Source organism: Barbus barbus (assembly GCF_936440315.1).
Source record: "Barbus barbus genome assembly, chromosome: 43".
NCBI lineage: Eukaryota > Metazoa > Chordata > Actinopteri > Cypriniformes > Cyprinidae > Barbus > Barbus barbus.
Window position 1 is genome coordinate 22,636,726 of NC_136721.1, and position 21,988 is coordinate 22,658,713.

Sequence of the window (21,988 nt, forward strand, 5' to 3'; positions counted from 1 at the left end):
CTGTCATTTTAAGCAATGATTTTAAAAGTACAAGGCACATGGATGTGAACATTACAGGTGCATTAAACACATACTGTACATATCTGCCATCATTGATTGATTTAGTGCAGTGGTTTTCAAACCTGTCCTGTAAGCACCCTTGCCCTGCACATTTTGTATGTCTCCCTTATCAGACACACCTGATTCTCGTTAGTACAGACTGCAAGACCTGAATTGGGTGTGTCTGATAAGGGAAACATACAAAATGTGCAGGGCAAGGGTGCTTACAGGACAGGTTTGACAGCCACTGAGGAACATCCTTTTCCAGTCCCTGACAAATGTTGGATAAATATTCAGTGAATGTAATTAATTTCAATATATTTTGTGTAGACCATGTTTACCATAAACTATGTTGTCAATATCAGCCATTGACCGCCCTGCTTTCTGGATATTGTCATCGACATCAATCATTAAAACACTGGTTTGGGTACTTCCTTGTTTTATTCTCCTCCTTGGGGGTGGGTGGGTTTGTGGGGGTAAGGGCTCACTAAGGTTATGACTGTTCATGTTCACCCTTAGTAAGAAAAAACAAAAACAAAAAAAGTGTAAATTAAATTGATATTGCAGTATCCTTTGTAAAAAAAAAAAAAAAAAAGGTCATTTTCTGTAGAACGGACAGCAGTTCAGATAAAATGATTAGTTCCTTTTGAAATGATCCAATAAGTACAGTATGTGCCGGGGATGGTTTTCCACATCTCGAACATGAATAGTCTATATGTTACGGTTGCCTTCTATGGCGAAACGAAGAACAACTCAAGTCAGGCAGACACAGGAAAACACAGGGCTTAAGTAGTAAGGACTAAACAAGATAATTAAACAAACACAGGTGGATGCTAATGAATTAATAATATAAGGACAGGAACAGGAACAGGAACATAACCAAATATGGGCATACATGAGCATGAACCAAGTCAAGGGGAGCATGTGGAGACAGAAAACACACACAAAACAGTCCTTTGGCATGACACTATCATATGTTTTAGATATTATTGTTTTACATTAAGATCAGGATTAAAAAGAAGACCACATTATTCTTCAGAAGGTGAACAGGATACTCCAACTAGACCTGCATCAAATCATGAATCATTTAAAACCAGCCTGAACAAGAAAAATCATACATGTCAGACTTGTTTTGTTTTTGTTTTCAGCAGAGATTTTGCTTTCAGTCATACATAAGAATGCTTGAAGTTGAGGAGCAGTTTCAGTTTTAGGAGCATAGTAAGCATAGAATAGTTTCACTTTACTTATAGACTACATACTGTGGGCTCCTTGAAACTTTGCTCAGTGTCTACAAATGTGGAGTATTACCTTGTTGTTTTCACTTAACTGAAATGGAAAAAAACATAAAAAAAATGAAAGCCGTTAAAATATTAAACTAGGAAAGATGCACTCAGTTGTTTTATACAGTCAAAAGGGTTTCAACAAAACAGGTGATTTGAGAAGCTCATTTAAAAAAGTATGTGAATAAACCCTTTTAAGGTTTTTGGCTATTTCAGTAATTCATGCATGATGACTGATGTTGAGCCAGGTGTGGATGAATGTGACCGGCCTGTATAAAAATATTAGGGCTTGTTATTATTGAAATTGTGTAAGTGTGGTGCTCAGGCATTCACATGTTTTTGGACGTAGTATATTTTTTCTATGGTGCTAGCCTGATGTAAAATATATGAAAGGTTTGGTATAATCATGCAAAAAAAAAAAAAAAAAAACTCTTCAGGAAAATGTGATATAAATCCTAATATATAGCCCACATTATTTCTTTTCAATTTAATAGTTAGAGTAATATAATTTGTGTGAAAAAGTGGACGATTAATGCTGCCTTCATTGGAAATTTCCTATTTCCCACTTATGAAGTCGTGAGTACGAGCTTGTCGTATTCAAGTGCTTTAATGTCGGAAAGAATAAACAGTAGCATCCCATTGGTTGATAGTCATATAAACATTCACCACGCTATACATGCAGTTCGCTGACAATTTTGGAATATCGGTCAAATACATGCTTATAAAACATACAATAGGCCTATGCTCCGCAGATCGTTCATATCTAGCCTACAAATACACTACTTTAGCGACCAGACAAAGGGATGTAGTTGTTGTGAGAACAGCATTGACAGCAGGTTGTCCCCTCCACCATATTTAAAGTTTATAACCCGCCCAACTCGGAAACTCGGGTATCAAAATTATTTCCGAATTTCCCAGTAGTAAATACGTCCAATTTCCGACTAGGAAACTCGTATTTACGATAATTCCGATAGCACCTGAAGGCCGCATTAATAATCAACCTTCCCTGTGTTTTTATAATATTGGTACATCGGTACTTTTATAATATCAATTCTATTTCAAAATGAATTGCAAAAATTTGTGATTCGTTGTGCCCTGTTGGATTTTTAATTGCCAATGTAGGAAGTACAGAATGAAGTATGTCAATTAAATTAAATCAGTAGTTTAATTTGAATCAAAGACAGTACAGAGGTAATACAAGCTATTTGTTTGTAAAGCACATCATATTGTGTCTTTGCTGCATCTACAGAATGTGAAGAGCTGCTGGATTCAGTGCAGCAGGATGAAGGAGAGCAGAGAACAGCAGAGGAACAGGAAGCTCTGAGTGATGCTCTCAGCACCGTTACACAGGTTCCCCTCACAGCATGACACGCCATCAACAAATGCACCAATTATTGAGACAAAACTACAAATAGATGTAGAGACACAGCCTTTTACAGCTATTGGCTGGCTTTCGAATTTCCCTGATGAAAAGATAGAGGGTTGAGTCAGTTAGTATACATGATCTGTATCAAATGCTCAAACACAAAAGAGATAAAAATAACCATTTTAATCTTCTTCCTTTACCAGATACTCACCTGTTGCTGCAAAGCAGCGTTCTTCACTCCCTGAACAGTTCACTGTGTTTGAGCAGCTCTGTCCGTCACAATAGTAGCATTTCTTTCCATTGGGGACAATAGCGGGATCTACAGAGAAAACACAGATTCCTTTACAAATTTCTATTTCAGCTGACTTTACAAATCCTGAAAGAGAATTAAGTACCATGTTTTTTTTTGGTTAAATGTTCAATGACTGCATGTCAGTAAGGTTCAATACCTGGAGCGCCGAGGGAGTTACAGAGATCCGTGTTACAGCAGGTAGAAGCAATCTTTCCAATGCCAAGGTTGATGGATCCAGTTGGACAGCCAGTTGGTAAAGCACAACTTTTAGCTGTTATTATAGTACCATTGCCTAAAAACACATTAGTGATATGGAATGAATGTTTCAACTGAACATTATTTTGATGGAAAATGTATTAATACATATGTTCAAGTAGAAAGAGTGTATCTTTCCAAACTTTTTTTGAAAAATTTAATTATCTGTTATATTCATACAATATTGTCCAAAGGTGTAAGACCACAAATAAAAATGCTTTACAATTACCAAAAGAGTTTTTCTATTTTCAAATAAAAATGTAGGGGAGTGCAGGGCACAAAGTAACGCTGGATTAGTTGTAACACACGTTTTTAAAATATTTCCACACATGCTAGCATAACCAAATTTACAGTATTTACTAGTTACCATACCAACATTTTATAGAGAAAAAAGTGCGCCAAAATTCAAAAGTCTTTTGAAGATATCGCTGAACATTTATTTAAGTACATTTTTCATCTCAGTTTTTATTACTAATTTAAAAAGAGACAAATCTGCTATTATTTTAATCTCCAATCTGTTATTTATCAGTTTTTAATGCCTCGATAACTAGCAGAAGACACTAACCGGTTTTAAATTAAAGTTGTGCAGATGGGGTAAGAATGGGGTAAGAATCTGCCCTGCCGTGCTATTCTTTACTTGAATATTTTCTTTACTTTAATACATGTTAATGAGAAACCACGAGAAACAGGTGAATAAAGACTGACAATCACTGTTTAATGTTCAGAAATGATTATTTCAAGACATGGAAAGCATTTTGGCTCGTTTATATGGGCCGTCCCAGGTATGGCTGCAATGTGTTCATTGTCAAACTCAAAAATCTGATTACTTTTAATTATTAAAAAACGCCATTATTTTATTTAAAATAAATAATTATTTTATTTTACTGACAAAATATTTTAGTTTATCTCGTATATATTTTTCATAAGATCAGATCATTTTAGGGTGTCATAGGGTCATGTTATAACGTGCCCCTCAGCTGTTACAATGTACCCCACCTACGGGGCATGTTGTCACATTTCACTTCCAATTTTTGAGGGTAAATAAAGAAAAACGTATACACTGTATTTATGAAACAAAGTGACATATTTGTACTAAAAAAGTGTGAAATTACTGTGGATAAAAAAATTATACTCTGAACATGAACTGGATTTACACAATTTGAGAAAGTCAAAAAGTGTTACTTTGTGCCCTGCTCTCCCCTATATATAGTACATTTTATGCATGCATTTGTAAATTCTACCCAGAAAATTATAGCAGTATCTCATCAGTAAGTTAAATTTCCGTCCATCATATTGGACTTACCAATATATAATGTTGCACTGAGGCAGCTCGTAACTCCATCGGAGCATGTGGTCTGTGCACAAGAGCCCGACACACTTGTGCATTGATAACAGCTGAGAGAGTGTCCTTTAGTAATGCAAGAGAGAGAAGGCATGAGAGAGAACATCTAATGATCTGTATCTGTACTCCGTAAGATTGCAAACACTAATTGCCTTTGTACCTGGAGTGAAAAGGACGAACAGAAGAAAAACGGAGATTTGCAGATCCATCTTTGATCAGGAGGTGAATGACACAACGTGCCTGTTTCAGTGCTCATTTTATAGATTATCAAAAGGGGTGGGTCTTGATGAGAAAATGAAAGTTTAACTAAAAGAACAAAAACATATACTTGCCAATTAATGAGCAAGTGGAGGGTTTAAAAAATAAATTAATCTTAAGAAATGTATTGGGTGTACTTGAAATTAGAGTTCACCCAAAAATGAACATTCTGGCATATTCTCTCAGTTTGTCATCCTCATGTCTTTCTAAACCTGTGTGGCGTTCTTCATTCCATATTGAAAGACAAAGGGTGAACCCCATGTATGTTGTTCATACAGGCCAAACTTGTTTCGTTTAGGTTTTTTTCCACAAGTGAGAGGTTAATTTAGCTGTGTGTTTGCCAAATCTTATCTGTGAAACTTTAGCTCTATACAGTAAGAATGCTTATGGTATGACTGACCCTGAAATGGACCATTGCTGAGAAAAGAATACTTTCATTTTCTTTCACTCAAAGAGAATGTTTGTAATTGTGCAACTGTAAACCAACACATTAAATCATACAAATGAGTATAGGAATTTAAAACAGTATGACCTAACAAACACTGGATGTTTTTTCAAACCGTCAACTGTCATTTAAAGTTTTAATTACATTTTTTACTCCACACACAAACTCCAATAAAATCTGACACAAGATCAAAGAACAAATCAGACTGTCACAAAGGAGTCAAATTGCTATCAAACTGATCAAATTTCTGAGCGCTTCACTAAAATGAGTGTATAAAGAGAGGCCGAACACCACAAGCCGCGTTGGAAATGTAACTGCCCTTTCCATAATTGCGAGCTTTAGCTTTCAAAATTATAAGAAAGGCAGTAAATAATGTCTTAGTTTTACAATCAGTTTAAGCCCGAGAGGGGAACAGAGTCGCGTTACAGACACAGTGATGAAGCTCGTATGTGTTTGACTTTAGTCTTTACAACTTCAGGGATCTTATCTATGCACAATCAGCTTGCAACACTCCAAAGAGAAAGGAAAACTTGAAACCGCATCATATGACCCCTTTAACAAAATGATGACATCACACCACAATTCTGAAAAAAAAAATTTAAATACACGAACGTCTTCAGGTGTTTTAAAGCTGCCCATATCTCAGCTGTAGCAAATGCTCAAACATAAATGAAATAATGATTTTCATCATCGTCTTCCTTTTCCAGATTCTCACCTGTTGCTGTAAAGCAGTCATCTTCAGTCCCTGAGCAACTCATTGTGTTTGAGCAGCTCTTTTCATCTCAATAGTAACATTTCTTTCCATTGGGGATGTTAGAGGGATCTACAGAAAAAAACAGATGTGTTTTCTTTAAAGGTTCCTTATTTTGCACACTTCATAGATGCTCATTGTAACAAAGAAAAACATTTGTCTTCATAATCTGTCATCAACTTTCCTTTTCGGCTGCCGTCACAATAAGTTGCAGTCACATTTATTACTGGCCGTTTGCAAAATCTAGTTCAACTAGAATACACTTGATCTGGAATTTGTGTGAGGGGAAGTTTTTTTTCCCCCTATCAGATTTACTGGTCAAGTTGCTGTCTTGACCAAGCTACTTTAAAGTAACTTCTGTATGAGCTTCATATATTACATTATTAAAGTCTTAATAATAAAGTTGATTTATTGGCAATGATGGTTCCATTAAGAACCTTTGACTTCCATGAAACTTTTTCACTGCACAAAAGGTTCTTTATATTGGAACATTTTTCTTTAGGTTTTGTTAAAAAAGCTGCAAAAACTCACTTTTGGAAAGTTTATTTTTAGGAGTGTATACTATTAACATTAGCATGCAGTACATTTTGACAGTGAAATTTCCTAATATAACCACTAGGGCTGAACCCCTAATAGTCGACTAACTGTTAGTCGACCAGAAAAGGCTTGGTCGACCAAAATGTTATTAGTCACTTAGTACACTTTAATACAGTACGGCAACCGCAAGTGTATAAAGCTTCCCAAAGCTATGTGAAAATAAGTGTGTAATTGGAAGAGTTCATAGTTGGAGCCGAGCTGATGATCTGAATGAGAGAAAGAGGGAGGGAGAGATCCAGAGCAGAGCGTGTGCAGAACAGGGCGACGCGAGGAACATTTTGAAACTTGTGAATCCATTAGAATCGTTAGAGGACAGAATCACGATTCATATATGAATAGATTATTATGTGCACCCCTAGTTTTCTCTTCTTCTTCTCTAAAGCAGCACAGCATGGCCTCGCCCACTTTGCTGCATGTTCCCGGGGGCGGGGTTTATCTGGGTTTGTGACGTAACAAACCCAAGTTAGCTTGTTGCAGCTTGTTGTAGTCCATATGAGCCATTTTTGTATTAAACTGCCATAATTTTAAAAGATGATATCTCCATTTGCATTGAACTTTCAGCTTCGTAGCTTTCGTAAAATATTGTTTATGCTCAAACAGCAACATTACATAATAACTAATGTTAAAGAAGTGAAATCGCAATCAACCACCCCTTTAAAGTCCCCATGAAATCAAAATGACATTTTTTTGGCTTTTAGTATGAATATGTCAGCCATACGTTTATCTATCAGCTAGGGTGCTCCAAAACAATGACAAAATTTGCAGCTAGAAGATATAAGCATTCAAAGCTTGCAGTTCGTCACTTCCGCCAAACTGGATCAAGGATTTTTTTGACATCACCTCGTACTTCAGTTCCTCATCAAACTTTCTGTCAAATCAAATGCTCTCTACATCCGAAGGGTCCTGCACACTACACATGTCGCAAGGTGTACAGCAAACAAGATATAAAACCCAGAACTATGTTTTTATAAGCTGTTGACCCAAAAAAACAAGCATTTAAGGACACAAATAGTTGTAAATGTTGGGGTATTTGATGTTGGGCCATTCAGTTGGATCATTTCTCAAACAAAAGGAAGGTAAAGAAAAGGGACACTGGTAAAGACAGTAATAAAATTGAGTTTCTCAATATTTCTCCTCCTTTCAGGTATACATAGGGTAGTGAAATAATCCTTTGACATGGTTAAAATAATGATTGTTTCCTGTCGCCAATTACGTTTCCATCCAGGGGGTGTAGTTCTCATAGTAATATGACACGTTGTGCTCTACTTTTGTGCTTGTTTTTTGGGTCGACAGCTTATAAAAACGTAGTTCTTGGTTTTTAGCTTGTTTACTGTACACCCTGTCTCATACCAGCTTTTAGACATTGTTCTGTTTTTTGTTATAAGTCAGAAATGACAAGGAGGCAGCTTCCCGCAACAAAGTCAATGGAGAGCGGTGGATTGATTTCCCCTCCAGTGGACCTGGTTTTCAGATTATGACGCGTATCACTCTCTCTCTATAAGTATATCAGTCACTTGTTCACAGTGATATTTTCTGAATCAATTTCTGAATCATATGCACAGGTTGACATATATTAAACACTTTTAAAACTACGCAGCCTCAGCATGATTATGATCACTGTTTTGTTTTAGTAAGAGTTTCAGGGAGGGGCCACTTGCGCATTTAGGGGGCACAATTTTAGAATTCATCTTAACCTTAAGATGACACACAGCAGCCACAATACCACTGTATAACTGATATAGGCTTATGTCCTACTGAAAAAAAACCCAATAAAACCATCACAGAAAATTGTAATGTTTTCCACTACAAATACCATTACAAACATTACAAGCCATCAACTTTTAACCATTAAAAATGGTTTTCTGTAGTGTGTTTTGGGACATATTCCATTAGGATTTATTGGTTTTAACAAGCCACCAATATAAGGCAACCAATTACCAGAAGAGACAAACAGGGTCCATTACAGTTTCCAGTAAAATCAATACAAGTCCCATTACAACCAGTAAAACCATTACTAATTTTGTAATGGTGTCTATTTTTTTTCAGCAGGGGTTTTATATTTATTTATTTATAAAATTCGATATATCCCTGAAATATATCATGAAATTGTCTCATTTTCTGACAATCATGTCCCTCCAAACCTGTGTCACTTACATTCTTCTGCATTCCATACAATGAAAGACAAAAGGGGTTCAATGTTGTTCATACAGGTCAAACTCGTTTAGTTTTTAGTTTTGTTTTTATTTTAGTCTGTCTTGAAATTTTAACCAGAATTAATCATAGAATTATTTTTAGAATTATGTAGCAATTAATAGGAAACAGCATGCATGGGCTGTTTTAAATTATGAATTGTCATTTAATTTTATTCTTAAAGTTAATACAAATGCAAGCTCAATTAAAATCTGACACAAGACCAAAAACCAAAACAAATCAGTTGTCACTAAGAGGATGCTTATTATAAAACGGATCAAGTTTTTTAGCACTTCAATACAATGAGTATGTTAACAAACATCAAAATTGTGAAAAAGAAGTACACTTTAGCATAAAAAGAGTACTTATTACATGAATAACATAGCCTACTTTAGAGGGGTCATCGGATGCAAAATTCACTTTACAAGTTGTTTGAATATAAGTCCATTTAGTCATTTAGCAGACACTTTTATCCAAAGCGATTTACAAATGAGGACATTAGAAGCAATCAAAACCAACAAAAGAGCAACAATATGCAAGTGCTATTACAAGTCTTGGTTAGTCTAACGCAGTGCATGTAGAAAGGTTTTTTTTTTTTTAAGAAAACGAGTAGAATATAGAAAAAAAGAAACCTAGTGTTTTTTTTGGTTTGTTATTTTATAATAAACAAGTAGATAGAATAGACTTAGCCCTATAATATGAAATGACAAATATAAAAATATATAAAAATGGAATGACCCTGCTACAATCTTAATAATAAAGGTTCTTTATTGGAATCAGTGATTGCATGAAGAACTTTTAACATCCATGGAACTTTTCCATTGCATAAAAGATTCTTTATAGTGGCAAATTTTCTTTAGGTTTTGTTAAAAAATGTTATTACACTAAGAAAAACAGTCCTTATAAGAACTATTCATTGAAAGTTCTCACTGCATTGCTGCAAAACTCATTCATTTTTAAGAGTGTACACTAATAGACAATGGACCTTCTTTGCCTGTGAAATTTCCTAACGTAACTGCACCTTTACATGTTTTTACTGTAAACTATTCTAACCAAAGTACAATACTCTGAGCATCTTACAAAGATCCATGTTAAGGCACATAGAAGAGACCTTTTCAGTATTTGCACAGCCAGTTGGTAAAGCACAATGTTTAAGCTTGTTAAGCAATTGAAGCAATGTTGTAGAACTAGTATAGCTTAAAGTACATGATACAAGTACGACCAGTTCAACTGCACATTCTTGAGTAAAGTGAAAATGCTTTAAATTTATTTTTCTCATATATTTATATTACACATTATATTATTAGAATGACAATTTCAGTTGAAATATTTAGTAAAAACTAATAATAATTTACATTAACACTGTAGCAGCAGTACATTTTTACCAGCACTTCCATCAGTTAGTATATCAGTTCATTACAATCCACTGGACCAACATATAATGCTAAGCTGGAGCATTTAGGCAATCCATGCCATCCCTTCACAACAACTTGCATCTTTTAATGTCCTTTAATAATATAAAAGAGAGTTAGAGAGAGAAGACAAATAGAAATATTAAACCCAACAAGGACTATCAATCATCAGTTTAGAAGGCTTTCCTGATGTATAACTGTGAAGCCTGTTTACTTCAGTCATTCATCATATAGGCTAAGTTTTGAAGTTTCTAATTTAGTGAAAAACCCTCTCGTTATTCTGTCTGGTGACCTCTAGTTCTGCAGTATTATACAGGTAGCTTTTGAGTTTTTACAAGCAATAACATTATGCAGTTTTTTGATTTTGCATTGAGCTGAAGTCTCCAGTAGCCTGTGTGTGTGTTAGGCAAATATAAAGCTGTAAGTCTACACAAGAACTTGCTGTCACCTGCTGATAAATCAACTCCAGAGTTAACTAATGTTCCCGCATCATATTAATTTAGCCTATCAACACTGCAGAAATGTTGAATTGAATGGCAGTCACTCACACATTTGATTATTTTCATTACACTTATTATTATTGTGTTATTTTTATTTTGTCCTCTAGATGTCACTCTCGTGTTTACCTTGCGTTAAGAAACAAGTAGTGATGGGAAGTCCGGTTCTTTTTTCTTTTCCATATTATATTTTATTAACAAGCTGTACATACATAGCAGGCCTATATATTTATATAAACTATACCGAATTTGGGCTTTTCATATCACAGTTTTTTCATTGCAATAATAACAAACAAATATTACAGTATGTATAAAACAAACAGGAAATACAGTACGTACATAACATACTAAAATCCTTTCAATAATAAACGAGTTATGGTTTAATAGTTATTTTTCATATAGTCTTCATTCAGTAAGCCACTTACGTTAAAACATTTTTATAATGGTTTTCTATGGGAGGAAAATGCATAATGTGAAATCTGAGCATTGCTTTCATATTCTGGGCTCATCTGCTTACTTGTATATCTAGTTTGATTAACATTAAGGTGTATACTGAGTTTTGTCTTTTAATATTACGTTCTTAATTTATTAAGCCACGTTAATTATTTTTATAACTCTTTTCTATGGGAGGGAAATACTTAACATGAAACTGTTTATTGCTTTCATGTTCTGGGCTCCTCTGCCTGCAAAGTCCTTTATCCACGTAGCTTTAAGGTGAATATAGTATTAGTCATATCAACATTAGTATTGTTAATTTTTTAAAATTGTTGTTGGTCATTAAATTTTTATTTTTTTTAAATAACAAGTATCGGTATCGGTGATACTGGCCCTGTATTTACTCGGTATCGGATCGATACCAAAATTTGCAGTATGGCATACCCCTAGTAGGCACTGTTCGCTGAATCACGCATGCGCAGTATCATCAGCTCATCGGTTCTCAAATCGGACGTTTCTGAAAGAAACAGTTCTACCTAGGGATGGCTGGCGTGAAACTGACGTTTCGACGTCGACATCCCGAAGCGCAGATGTTTCGAAACACGCGTGATTCGAAACATCCATGTCACGTGACTATGGTGAGTCGAAACACCCATGTCACGTGACTACGGTGATTCGAAACACCCATGTCACGTGACTACGGTGATTCGAAACACCCATGTCACGTGACTACGGTGATTCGAAACACCCATGGCACGTGACTAAGGCGATTCATTGAGTTAACGCATCTTCCCTTCATGGGTTTTTGTGAGAGATTATTTTTTCCAAGGCTGGAGAAATTCTATGTAAAAAAAGAAGTAAGTCCATCAACAGCAGAACAATTCATATTTTTAATATCTCATTTCATATCTAGGAGACAGGGTCTTCAGGGTCTTTTATTATATTTTTATATTTTATTCTAAAATGTATTCTATTTTTACATATTAAATGTTTGTATACAGCTCTCTAGTTTGCTTGAATATTGATTATTCGACCTATAGGCCTGTTTAAAAAAAAAAAAAGAAGACATTGTGGCTTGATGTATTTTATTGTCTATTTTTCATTACCAAAATAACACTTATTTATTCACAAAGAGTTCATTCAGATGTCAGACCGATGTTTCAACAAGAACAGAACAATGAAAACACACATTTTAACTGTTTATTATAATTTTGTGAAGATGACTTCCCCCAGGATTCGAACCCAAGGAGACAGCATTCCAGTCGAGCACACTAACCACTCCAAATAACACAACATACGTTATAATTCGTCAATTCGCTCAATTGTTTCTTTGTCGACGCTGTTTCAGAGCAATACTTGAAAATGCCCACTAGGTGTCACTGTAGAGACAGGTATCGAAACGTTTCGAAGCCTCGACACATTTGCTTCAACTGCTTCAGTGTTTCACGAAGCCTCGCTCTGCCCACCATTAATTAGTTCTACCTATAAAGAACGTACGTGTAGGTGTAAGGGAACAATGTGTTACCTTTGGGTAATAAGGGATATGCAACCAGATATAGCCTACAACCTGCAAAGAACTGCCTAAGTAAACTGAAGTTACAGCGTTCTTTGTAATTATAGTGTACCTATAGGGGAATAATACATTTGGGGAATAAAGGGGTAACAACCTGTAAAATTACAAATCATTTATATTGTATTTTGAAACTAAGGGGTACCTATTCTAATATTACGTGGTGTGGCCTAAACAATAATCTTATGTTTGGGAGTGATTTAGAAAGACGATATTATTTTTATAATTTTATTACTGATATTTTATTATAGGTATTTTTAACCATTCTATTATTAAAGGAAACATGATGGAGATTACTAAACAACAATACTGGGCATCTAGTGAAATTAGTTAATGAGTTTCAGGTATAATTTATCGTCATTCAGGTTATTCGTCGATCTCAGCAAATTCACACCAGAAACTTCAAAACACTACTATCACCAAATAACTGCATGATATACCATCAAGGTTCAGTGCAGCTTAAAACAAGCTTACCTCTTTCCAGCTGTTCACAGAAAAAAAAAAAAGGATACAACATCTGTAGCCTATTTCAGTGGATGTATAGTGATGTTTTTATAGCAAAAATAGGGTTTAATTTGACCATTAAACAATTAAATTAAAACCAGTGCGATATTTTTCTCTGTATATTTAAAATATACACTAGTTCCGTGTTTAAGCACAACTTGTTTCCCCCTTATTCCATGTGGGGTAAATACAATATTCTGTAAATTAAAGTGGTGCTTTGTTACCTCCTTATTCCATGTAGTTACAGGGTAAGTGGCTACAACAAATTGCTCTAAAACGATTGTTTATACAGTGATCATACATTATATATCAGGTAATATGGTATATCAATAAACATGGTGACTTTTATTTAATTCAAATATTATATGAAATTTGAAATTTTTTAATTAAAATCACACACAACAGTAACAACACAGGCAACAGATAATAAAAGATGAAGATTTATTACACCAGTTCAAAGCAAAGCAGCTCCATACTTATACAGCTTTTACAGTTAAACCAAATTCTTTTGAAAAGCTTGTTTAAGAACAAATGTAAGATTTTGTTCAATTTGTTCATGTTTTTCACCCACTGACAAAGTTAAACTATTATGGCCAAACCATCACCTCAATAAACACTGAAAGTCAAGAACTATAGTGAACTGACAGGATTTTACCGTTTTGATTACCTTTTTGACTAACGTTAGTTCACAGTTCCTGGTTTCAATCGCCGCTCAATGTTGAGAGAACATACTCGGATAAACCCCTCCAGTTTTAAAGAAACATATTCCAGTTAGTTTCAAAAATCTCTCTCCTCGATTACTTTTCTTGTATTTTCAACACATATTCCTGTCATGAGCACCGCAAACACGGATAGACTCGTCTCAAGCACCATTCAAGTCAAGCCAAGCCAAGTCACTGTTATGTGTATAGTGCATTTAACAATGCAAATTATGTTGAAGCAGCTTTACATCAGCTTGATATAAAGCTGGGTGGCTTTACATCGGCTTTACATCAGCTTTACAGTATTTAGACGAGGAAATAGTGTGTCGAAATAGTGCCATTCTCCTCTGGCCGAACAAAATCAGCCGTTTAAATCTAGGCTGCATGCAGCACAGTCAGATTGTGCAAAGGACTCATCTGGTTCCTGTGGCCTTGTCCTGATGGCCATCTAGGAGACAGGGTCTTTTATTATATTTTTATATTTTATTCTAAAATGTATTCTATTTTTACCTATTAAATGTTTGTATACAGCTCTCTAGTTTGCTTGAATATTGATTATTAGACTTATAGGCCTATCTGAAAACAGGAAAATTGATGCGCAGCCTACATGAAATTTCCAAATGAATAGATATAGAATCAAAGTTAATCGAGATTGGAGTTTAATCAAATCAAGGGCTTGTTAATATGAATCGAATTAAGAAATCGGGATCAAACACCAAAGTCCTTTATCATTTCATGCACTTTATCCTTATTATACAAAAAAAAAAATAAAAAAAAAATTGGCCTATAGGCTACAGCATTGAGCAAAATAATAGAAAAAAGGTATAATTCTTTCTTTCTTTCCTCTCTTTTGACCTTTTCTGATCAGTACCTACATGTGAACAGGAAAATCCTGATAGAAGAAATGCAAATATTGTACTAAAAACTCATGTAAAACTTAACAGGTGGATTTTTTTTCTTCTATTTTGAATAATTGAAGAATGATCATACTTGTTTCTGCTAGACATAATGATGATTTTATATTAGTTTTTAGTTTTAGTTCTGGATTCAGTGCAGCAGGATGAAGGAGAGCAGAGAACAGCAGAGGAACAGGAAGCTCTGAGTGACGCTCTCAGCACCGTTACACAGGTTCCCCTCACAGCATGAGAAGCTCTGACTATAAATACTTGATGTCAAGGAATCACAGACGGCTTTAGAGGCACAACCTGTTACAATAAATGACAAGCCACCATAATTTCCTAAAGAAAAGAATAAGAAAAGATGAGATGACATAAGAATTACTAAGTTGGCCATTTGCATTTGTGAACTCAATAAGACACAAAATAAGACACGCAAATAATGACTTTAACATTTTTCGTTTAGCAGATTCTCACCTGTTTGTGTAATACAGTGGTCTTCACTCCCTGCACAGTCCGTTATATTTTGGCAGTTCTGCCCAGAACAACTGTAACATTTCTTTCCATTGGGGACTTTTTGAGAAGTACTGGAAGGGCCTGTACAAAATATAACATCTAATGTAACAACACTATTTAAATTGAATGTTCTATGGATGAAAATTGAGTGTTGGCTTTAAATAAGATAAATAAGTCATTTGCACATCAGTAGTAAAGTACAATACCTGGGGCATCTTTGGCATTACAAAGGTCTGTGTTACAGCAGGAATAAGACATATTTGCAATGCTGAAGTCCGTGTACCCAGGTATACAGGCATGTGATGAAGTGCAACCTTTAGACTTTATTTTAGTAGTAGTGTTTCCTAAAAAACCACAAATGATACAGGAAAGACAAATGCTCATATGGTGAATTTATTATCTAATGTCAAAGATTTTTGTAAATAAAAATGATAGTATTTTCACAAAATATCTCTGTGGCAATGAATTAAGCAGCAGAAATCTGTATTATAGGATTCTTGCAATATCATACATTTTATATACATTTTAAAATGCAGCTTCTCCATCAGTCAAATATAACATTACATTTCGAGCAAAGGTGCAGGACTTACCATAAGGTGCTACTATTGTTGAACTGTAGCATGCAGACAATTCAGGACATGTTACCTCTTTATTATGACAAGTATCTGTAATATTTGTGCACTGGTAACATTTGAGAGAGTGTCCTTTAGTAATAAAAGAGAGAGACAATGACAGAGAAATCCAATCAACTGTATAGTCCAATCATTTGCATTCAATAACAATTTAAGCAATTTCTCTTTGTACCTGCAGTGAAAAAAATTAGCAGAAGAAAAACTGAGATTTGCAGATCCATCTTCGAACAGGTGAATGAAATAATGTGTTTCAGAGCTGATTTTATATCCTAGCAAAAGGGATGGGCCTTCATGAGATAATGACAGCTTAACAGGAAGTAATTACATAAGTACATATTTCAACAGAAATAAGAAAATTAGTTGTAATTTCTTTAAGGCAGAGTCAATCTTAATACTTCAGTCAAATATGCTAACAATAATAACAAGGCATTTATTATATTGAGTCTGTTTGAAATGTGAAGAATTGGGTTTACAGAGGTACTTCCTCTTTCTGGACAGTTTATCAAAATCATTTTTTTCAAAAGTTAAAAGTGCATTTTAAATGTTCTTGAAAGAAGTCGCCAAGGCTACATTTATTTGATCAAAAGTACAGCGATGTTATGAAATATTATTGCTGTTAATATTTGTATAAAATAAGCGTTTTCTATTTGAATGCATTTTAAAATGAAAAGAGATTCTGAGTCGGATGAAAGCATTACAGGAGGAAACAACAAGATTAGGAAAATGTGGTGGAAAAAGTAGGCTAGTAACATTTTCTGGAATAGTTGAAAACATCAATAATCCCATATAATCCAATATCAATAGGCAATATTAAATCAGCAATCATGTCCTTATTTTTTTGTAGACAAAAAAACAAACAAGCGAATGCGTTAAAGAGTTAGGTGATGCAGCAGGCAAATGTCATGTAGCTACCAGGGGAATCTGATCATCTCAAAGGAGTGCCTGTGTCCTTATGTGATAAGATATTAAACACACAGCTGAATGAAAAGGGGAGCATTTGCTTTCTAATAGAAATGGTAGGAAAGACAGCAGTACTGTAGTAATAACATTCAATAGCACAATTGAATTTCATCATTCCTGGTTATAAGCTGGTTAGACAGGATGGAGTGGGAACAAGTGTGGTTGCTTTTAGAGAAATAATAGATTCCCAAAGTGAGTGTAGAGGTGTGGACACATGTAGCGGGAATAAAGGTGGTTAACTTTTATAATCCATGCAACAGTTAACATTAGATGAACTAAATATAATAAGAACTAAACATAACTCGGTATGGCGTGGGGATATTAATGCATGTAATCACTTTGGGGAAGTTTATGCAGAGATCATAGCTAATAGAAGGGTAGTTGAAAAATTAATGGAGGAACATGATCTCGTATCTTTAAATGATGGTAAGGGAACCAGATTCAATATACGGGATTCACCAACTTCTTGTTTAGTTCTGACAATAGTTTCTGGAACTATAGATTTAGAATGTAAATGGGAAGTTTCATTTAATCACTCTGGACGTTCCATATTGTTGAACTGAAGCATGAGTACAGTACAGTGGGTGTAATTAAGTCAGTTTGCTAGCAGTAATGACAGGACATTAGAAACAGGACAGAATTGATCACATTGAGTCTGATTTAGAATGTGAAGAATTGGTTTTAGAAAGGGCTGGGCACACTAGAATGTATGAAACTAAATATTTAACATGTAATATACCAGGGGTGTCCAATCATACTTATGATGCCCACTGTCCCACAGATTTGAGTTCTAAGATTAAACACACCTCAACCAGCTAATCAAGGTCTTCAGGATTACAGGATACTCCAGGAAGGTGTATTTGGGCAGGACAGATGTGACACCTCTGCACTATAAATGCAGTATCCCTGCAGTAATATGTACTGTTTTGCTGTAATTTCAAGAGAAGCATGTCATGTCTTGCTCTGTAATTAAAAGAAAGCTCATGGGAAAGTATTATGCATGTCAAGTACAGTGATAACTTTCCATTAACAAAGCACTTTTCTCAACATGATGGCTTTGAGGAAAGATGTCCGAGTGATTCTACTTGCTTTGGCATTGTTTTATTGATTTTATGAAACCTGTAAAACACAGATCTATATAAAAACAGACACTTCATAATGTGCAGGAAGTAGCAGGTTTGATTGCTAAACTTGGGGAAATACAAAGCAGTGATGTTCCTAGCATTCTTTGTTTGAAGGACAACCGATATGGACAACTGTTTGCTTGCATTTTGTTTTATTGTTCAGTAAACAATAAATGTATCATTTTGTAAATTTTTGTGTTCTGTTTGTTCACAAAATCTTCCAAAACTGTAGTGTTTTCTCTTTAGTTTGATTCTCCTTGAAACTTTGCTCACTATCCAGCAATATTGATAACAACCTCATTATTATTTTTGATTACCTATAGATCTTATTTACTGAAATGTACAAAAGTAAATGATTGAAACATTAAACTGAATCTCCATTTCACCAAAAATGTCACTTACGTCCTTCTGGTTCTCACCCCTCGTTATGATAGAGTAAATTAAATTTGTATCATGCAGTTATGTGCCAGGGGTCCAATCCTGCTCCTAAAGGGCCACTGTCGTGCAGAGTTGAGCTCCAACCCTGAGTAAACACACCTGAACCAGCTAATCAACTCCAGGAAAGTGTGTTTGGGCAGGACGGATTGAACAATTCTGCAATATGCATGCAGTTTCTCTGTCCCACCTCATCAGAATAATATATACCCGAAAAACATAATCTACAAGTCATAACCAAAGTACAAAACCTTGCTAAAATGACCATTTCCTTTTTAACAGATGCTCTTTTGTTCTGTACCAGACGAAAGACAGCCAGGTTTGCAGAGATATTAATTTTATAATTTTTTGGTAAACTACTGCATCTTTACCATGCTGTTAGCTCGAGGTAATGCATATGAATGTTAGGATATAAATATAAATATTTCTGTTGATTAAATATTGATAGAGTAACATTATTTGTATGGAAGTGGTTAATGAAGTTTGTTTTGATTAAAGACCAAATTCACGGCAGCTACAGTTATCTTCACCTTAATATACTGATTAGAGAGTCAGACTTAAGGGGCAATATCAATGTCAAAGAACTCGTAATTACAACTAATGTTCTGAGAGCTACGACATGAACCATGAGACCGCCACCAGATTCATTTAGACACTGTTATGTCCAAGAACGTGGACATATTTTCATTTTACATGCAAATACAAATACAGCACACACATTAAAATGAAAGCCAATCACTGCTGTGTAAGTGTTTGATGTCAGCATGTGCAAAGATCTAGGTGTACAAATGTTATCTGTTTCCTCCTGCTGTTAAATGATACTAAATTCAGTTTTCAGTTATAACAGTACTCTTCAGTCCATCATACTGCATAATGTTGTCACAGTTAAACTTTGGTGTGTGGAAGCTCCACTGGTGTGTCACTTGTTTTTCTACACAAGACCTCATCAGTGTCCTTTAGGGGCTGTTTACACCTGGTCACTTCATGCTTTTTTCTGATCGGATAAAAGACTAGGTGTAAATGCGGATATAAAGACAGATATAAATCCGATCGCTCAAACCACTTCAGGAGGTGGTCTGGGACTAGACTAAACTGGACATGTGTAAATGCATCTTGTTGTTGAAACCACATATGCTAATTTTACTCCTCCCAAAATATTAAAATAATAAACATGTGAGAGCGTTTTATAGGCTATATGGCATGTTATAGTTAGATATGACAGCTCTAATGCAACAAGCATCACTGCGGATTAATATCTCTTCAGCAAGCCAATGCGCAAACTGCCACAAATCAAACTGAAAGTAAGCTGCAGACACTCAACACTCTATCATCTTCATTAAAAGTAGTGAGACTAACCTATCTTTCCATTGCTGATGCCACACTCTCTCCTGTTGCGGTCTCTGACAGTGAAATTAGCTGATAATGAATAAAATACAGTGCATATCTATTGCTTTCATTGACGTGAACTCCGTTAAATTTGCATAGAGTGCAGGAATTGAAGAACGGATTTATAACCGTTTTGCGAAGACACATTTATGTGGCCAAGTGTAAATGGAAACGTTTAACAAATTAGATAGATATCCGATCAGAGAAAACGCATGAAGTGACCAGGTGTAAACAGGCCCTTAGTGATAAAAAGAGGGACTATTTGTACCCAACAACAATTCAAACACTATTTGTCTTTGTACCTCCAGTGAAAATAATTAACTGAGATTTGCATATCTTTGATCAGATGAATGAAATAACATGTCTGTTGCAGCAGAAATGTCACAGCATGTGTTGAATAGGCTTATTACTCATTTGCAGATTGCTTTGGTTAAAAGGATCCACTAAATGAATAAATGTAAATGCCAGTGCCTTAATCACAGAAAGATGTCAGTTTGTGAAAAACTTAATTACCTCAGGAGATGTTACCTTCCCTTAACAGTTTACAGCATTAGTTGAGAATTTTTTCCTTAAACAATGAACTTTTATTATTGTACTAGTTAGGACTTTTTTCAGCATGAAGCTTTGGGGTAATATATATATATGAGGAATCACAGCTGGCCTTAGAGGCACAGCCTTTTAAATTAAATGACAATGCTCCATAAATCCCTGATGAAAAGAAAGAAAACAATAAAGCTGAGTCATGAATGCAAGCTGAGGTGACATAAAAATCACTGCCTAAGAAGGTCATTGGTATATGTGAACTATATCAAATTCTCAAAAATAAGATCAAGCAATGATTAAGAGGAAAACTTGTGACTTTAATCATCTTCTTCATCCTTTAGCAGATTCTCACCTGTTGCTGTAAAGCAGTGGTCTTCACTCCCTGAACAGTCCGTTATGTTTGGGCAGTTATTCCCATCACAATAGTAACATTTCTTTCCATTGGGATCATTGGAGTCATTGATGGTACTGGCGATATTGATAACATTGGGGACATTGAGGCCGGAAACTCCAGAGGAATCTGTAAAAAATACAACATCTAATGAAACAATATTAACTGCTCCTTTCAATCAATTCCTACATTTGTGAATTGAATGTTATATGGATTCAAAAGGAGTGTTGGTTTTAAAGAGGAAAGTCATTTGCACATGGTTAGTGTAAGGTACAATACCTGGAGCATACCTCAAAGGTCCATGCTACAGCAGAAATAAGATATATTTCCATTGTTGAAATTTGTGGACCCATTCATACAGCCATATGATGAAATACAACCTTTATGCTTCATTTCAGCAGCAGTGTTTCCTAAATAAAAAACAAAACAAATGATACAGAAATACAGAAATAAATATGTCAAAATATTAGGGCTGCCCTCTAATAGTCAATTAATAGTCAACCAGAGGCATAGTCGATCAAAATTTAATTAGTGGCTTAATCACAGAAAAAAATAATCTACAGGAAGTGGCAAAGTCACAAAATCCGTGATAGATAGATCATTAACAGCTGGTCTGTGTAATAATTACAGTATCGTTAAGGACATCCAAAAGTTCTACTCACAGTTACAACAAAATATTGTACTTTTGTAATTAATGAAAGCATAGAAGGTGCACTCTCTGCCGTCTAGGTCTTGAGCCCCTCAAAAAAACAAACAAAAAAAAAACCTCTGTGTTTGCCTCATAGTCATAAAAATATTCACTTTTTAAACTAGCCTGTGGTGTGTCAGTCCTCTGTCGTGTGTGTCATGTGTTCCCGCTTCTTGTGTCCATATTTGGTTTGTTTCCTGTCCTTGTTTAATGTGATCATTAGTTAATTCTTGTCCAGTCGTGTTTGTCTAATTATCTATGATTATCCTGTGTATTTATAGTCCTTTCTATTCAGGTCTACTCGTTACTCCCTGGTGTTCCTGTCTGTGTCAGCCCTGCCCTGCCCTGCCCGCCCTGCCTTGTTTACATCCTTGTCTCCGTGTTCTTGTATCGTCCTCGTGTGTGCACCGTGACAGTGTGAGCATCCTGTATCATTCATAAACTCTTGTTTATTTTGTACATAGCCAGTGATTCTGTTACCTG

General features: G+C 35.1%; 2 protein-coding genes across 3 annotated transcripts; both read right to left on the reverse strand.

Annotated features, from left to right (window-relative positions):
- Window positions 1-2,404: 2,404 nt before the first annotated feature.
- On the reverse strand, window positions 2,405-6,192 carry LOC306862114 (urokinase plasminogen activator surface receptor-like). Of its 2 annotated transcripts, none has more exons than XM_079404751.1 (5): window positions 4,735-4,805; window positions 4,536-4,640; window positions 3,135-3,269; window positions 2,897-3,004; window positions 2,405-2,782 (listed from the first exon to the last, which is right to left on the reverse strand). In XM_079404751.1, the coding sequence occupies exons 1-5, from the start codon at window positions 4,781-4,783 to the stop codon at window positions 2,589-2,591; spliced, it is 591 nt and encodes a 196-aa protein (XP_079260877.1). In that variant the 5' UTR covers window positions 4,784-4,805; the 3' UTR covers window positions 2,405-2,588. The 2 variants fall into 2 exon arrangements, with proteins under 2 accessions (XP_079260877.1, XP_079260878.1); XM_079404752.1 differs by lacking the exon at window positions 4,735-4,805 and adding an exon at window positions 5,993-6,192 and having other exon boundaries at window positions 2,468-2,782.
- Window positions 6,193-13,659: 7,467 nt separating this feature from the next.
- On the reverse strand, window positions 13,660-16,209 carry LOC306862221 (urokinase plasminogen activator surface receptor). Its single transcript, XM_079404954.1, has 5 exons — window positions 16,151-16,209; window positions 15,937-16,050; window positions 15,553-15,690; window positions 15,308-15,427; window positions 13,660-15,172 (listed from the first exon to the last, which is right to left on the reverse strand). Exons 1-5 carry the CDS (start codon window positions 16,197-16,199, stop codon window positions 14,982-14,984), a joined length of 612 nt encoding a protein of 203 aa, XP_079261080.1. The 5' UTR covers window positions 16,200-16,209; the 3' UTR covers window positions 13,660-14,981.
- Between the last annotated feature and the right edge of the window lie 5,779 nt (window positions 16,210-21,988).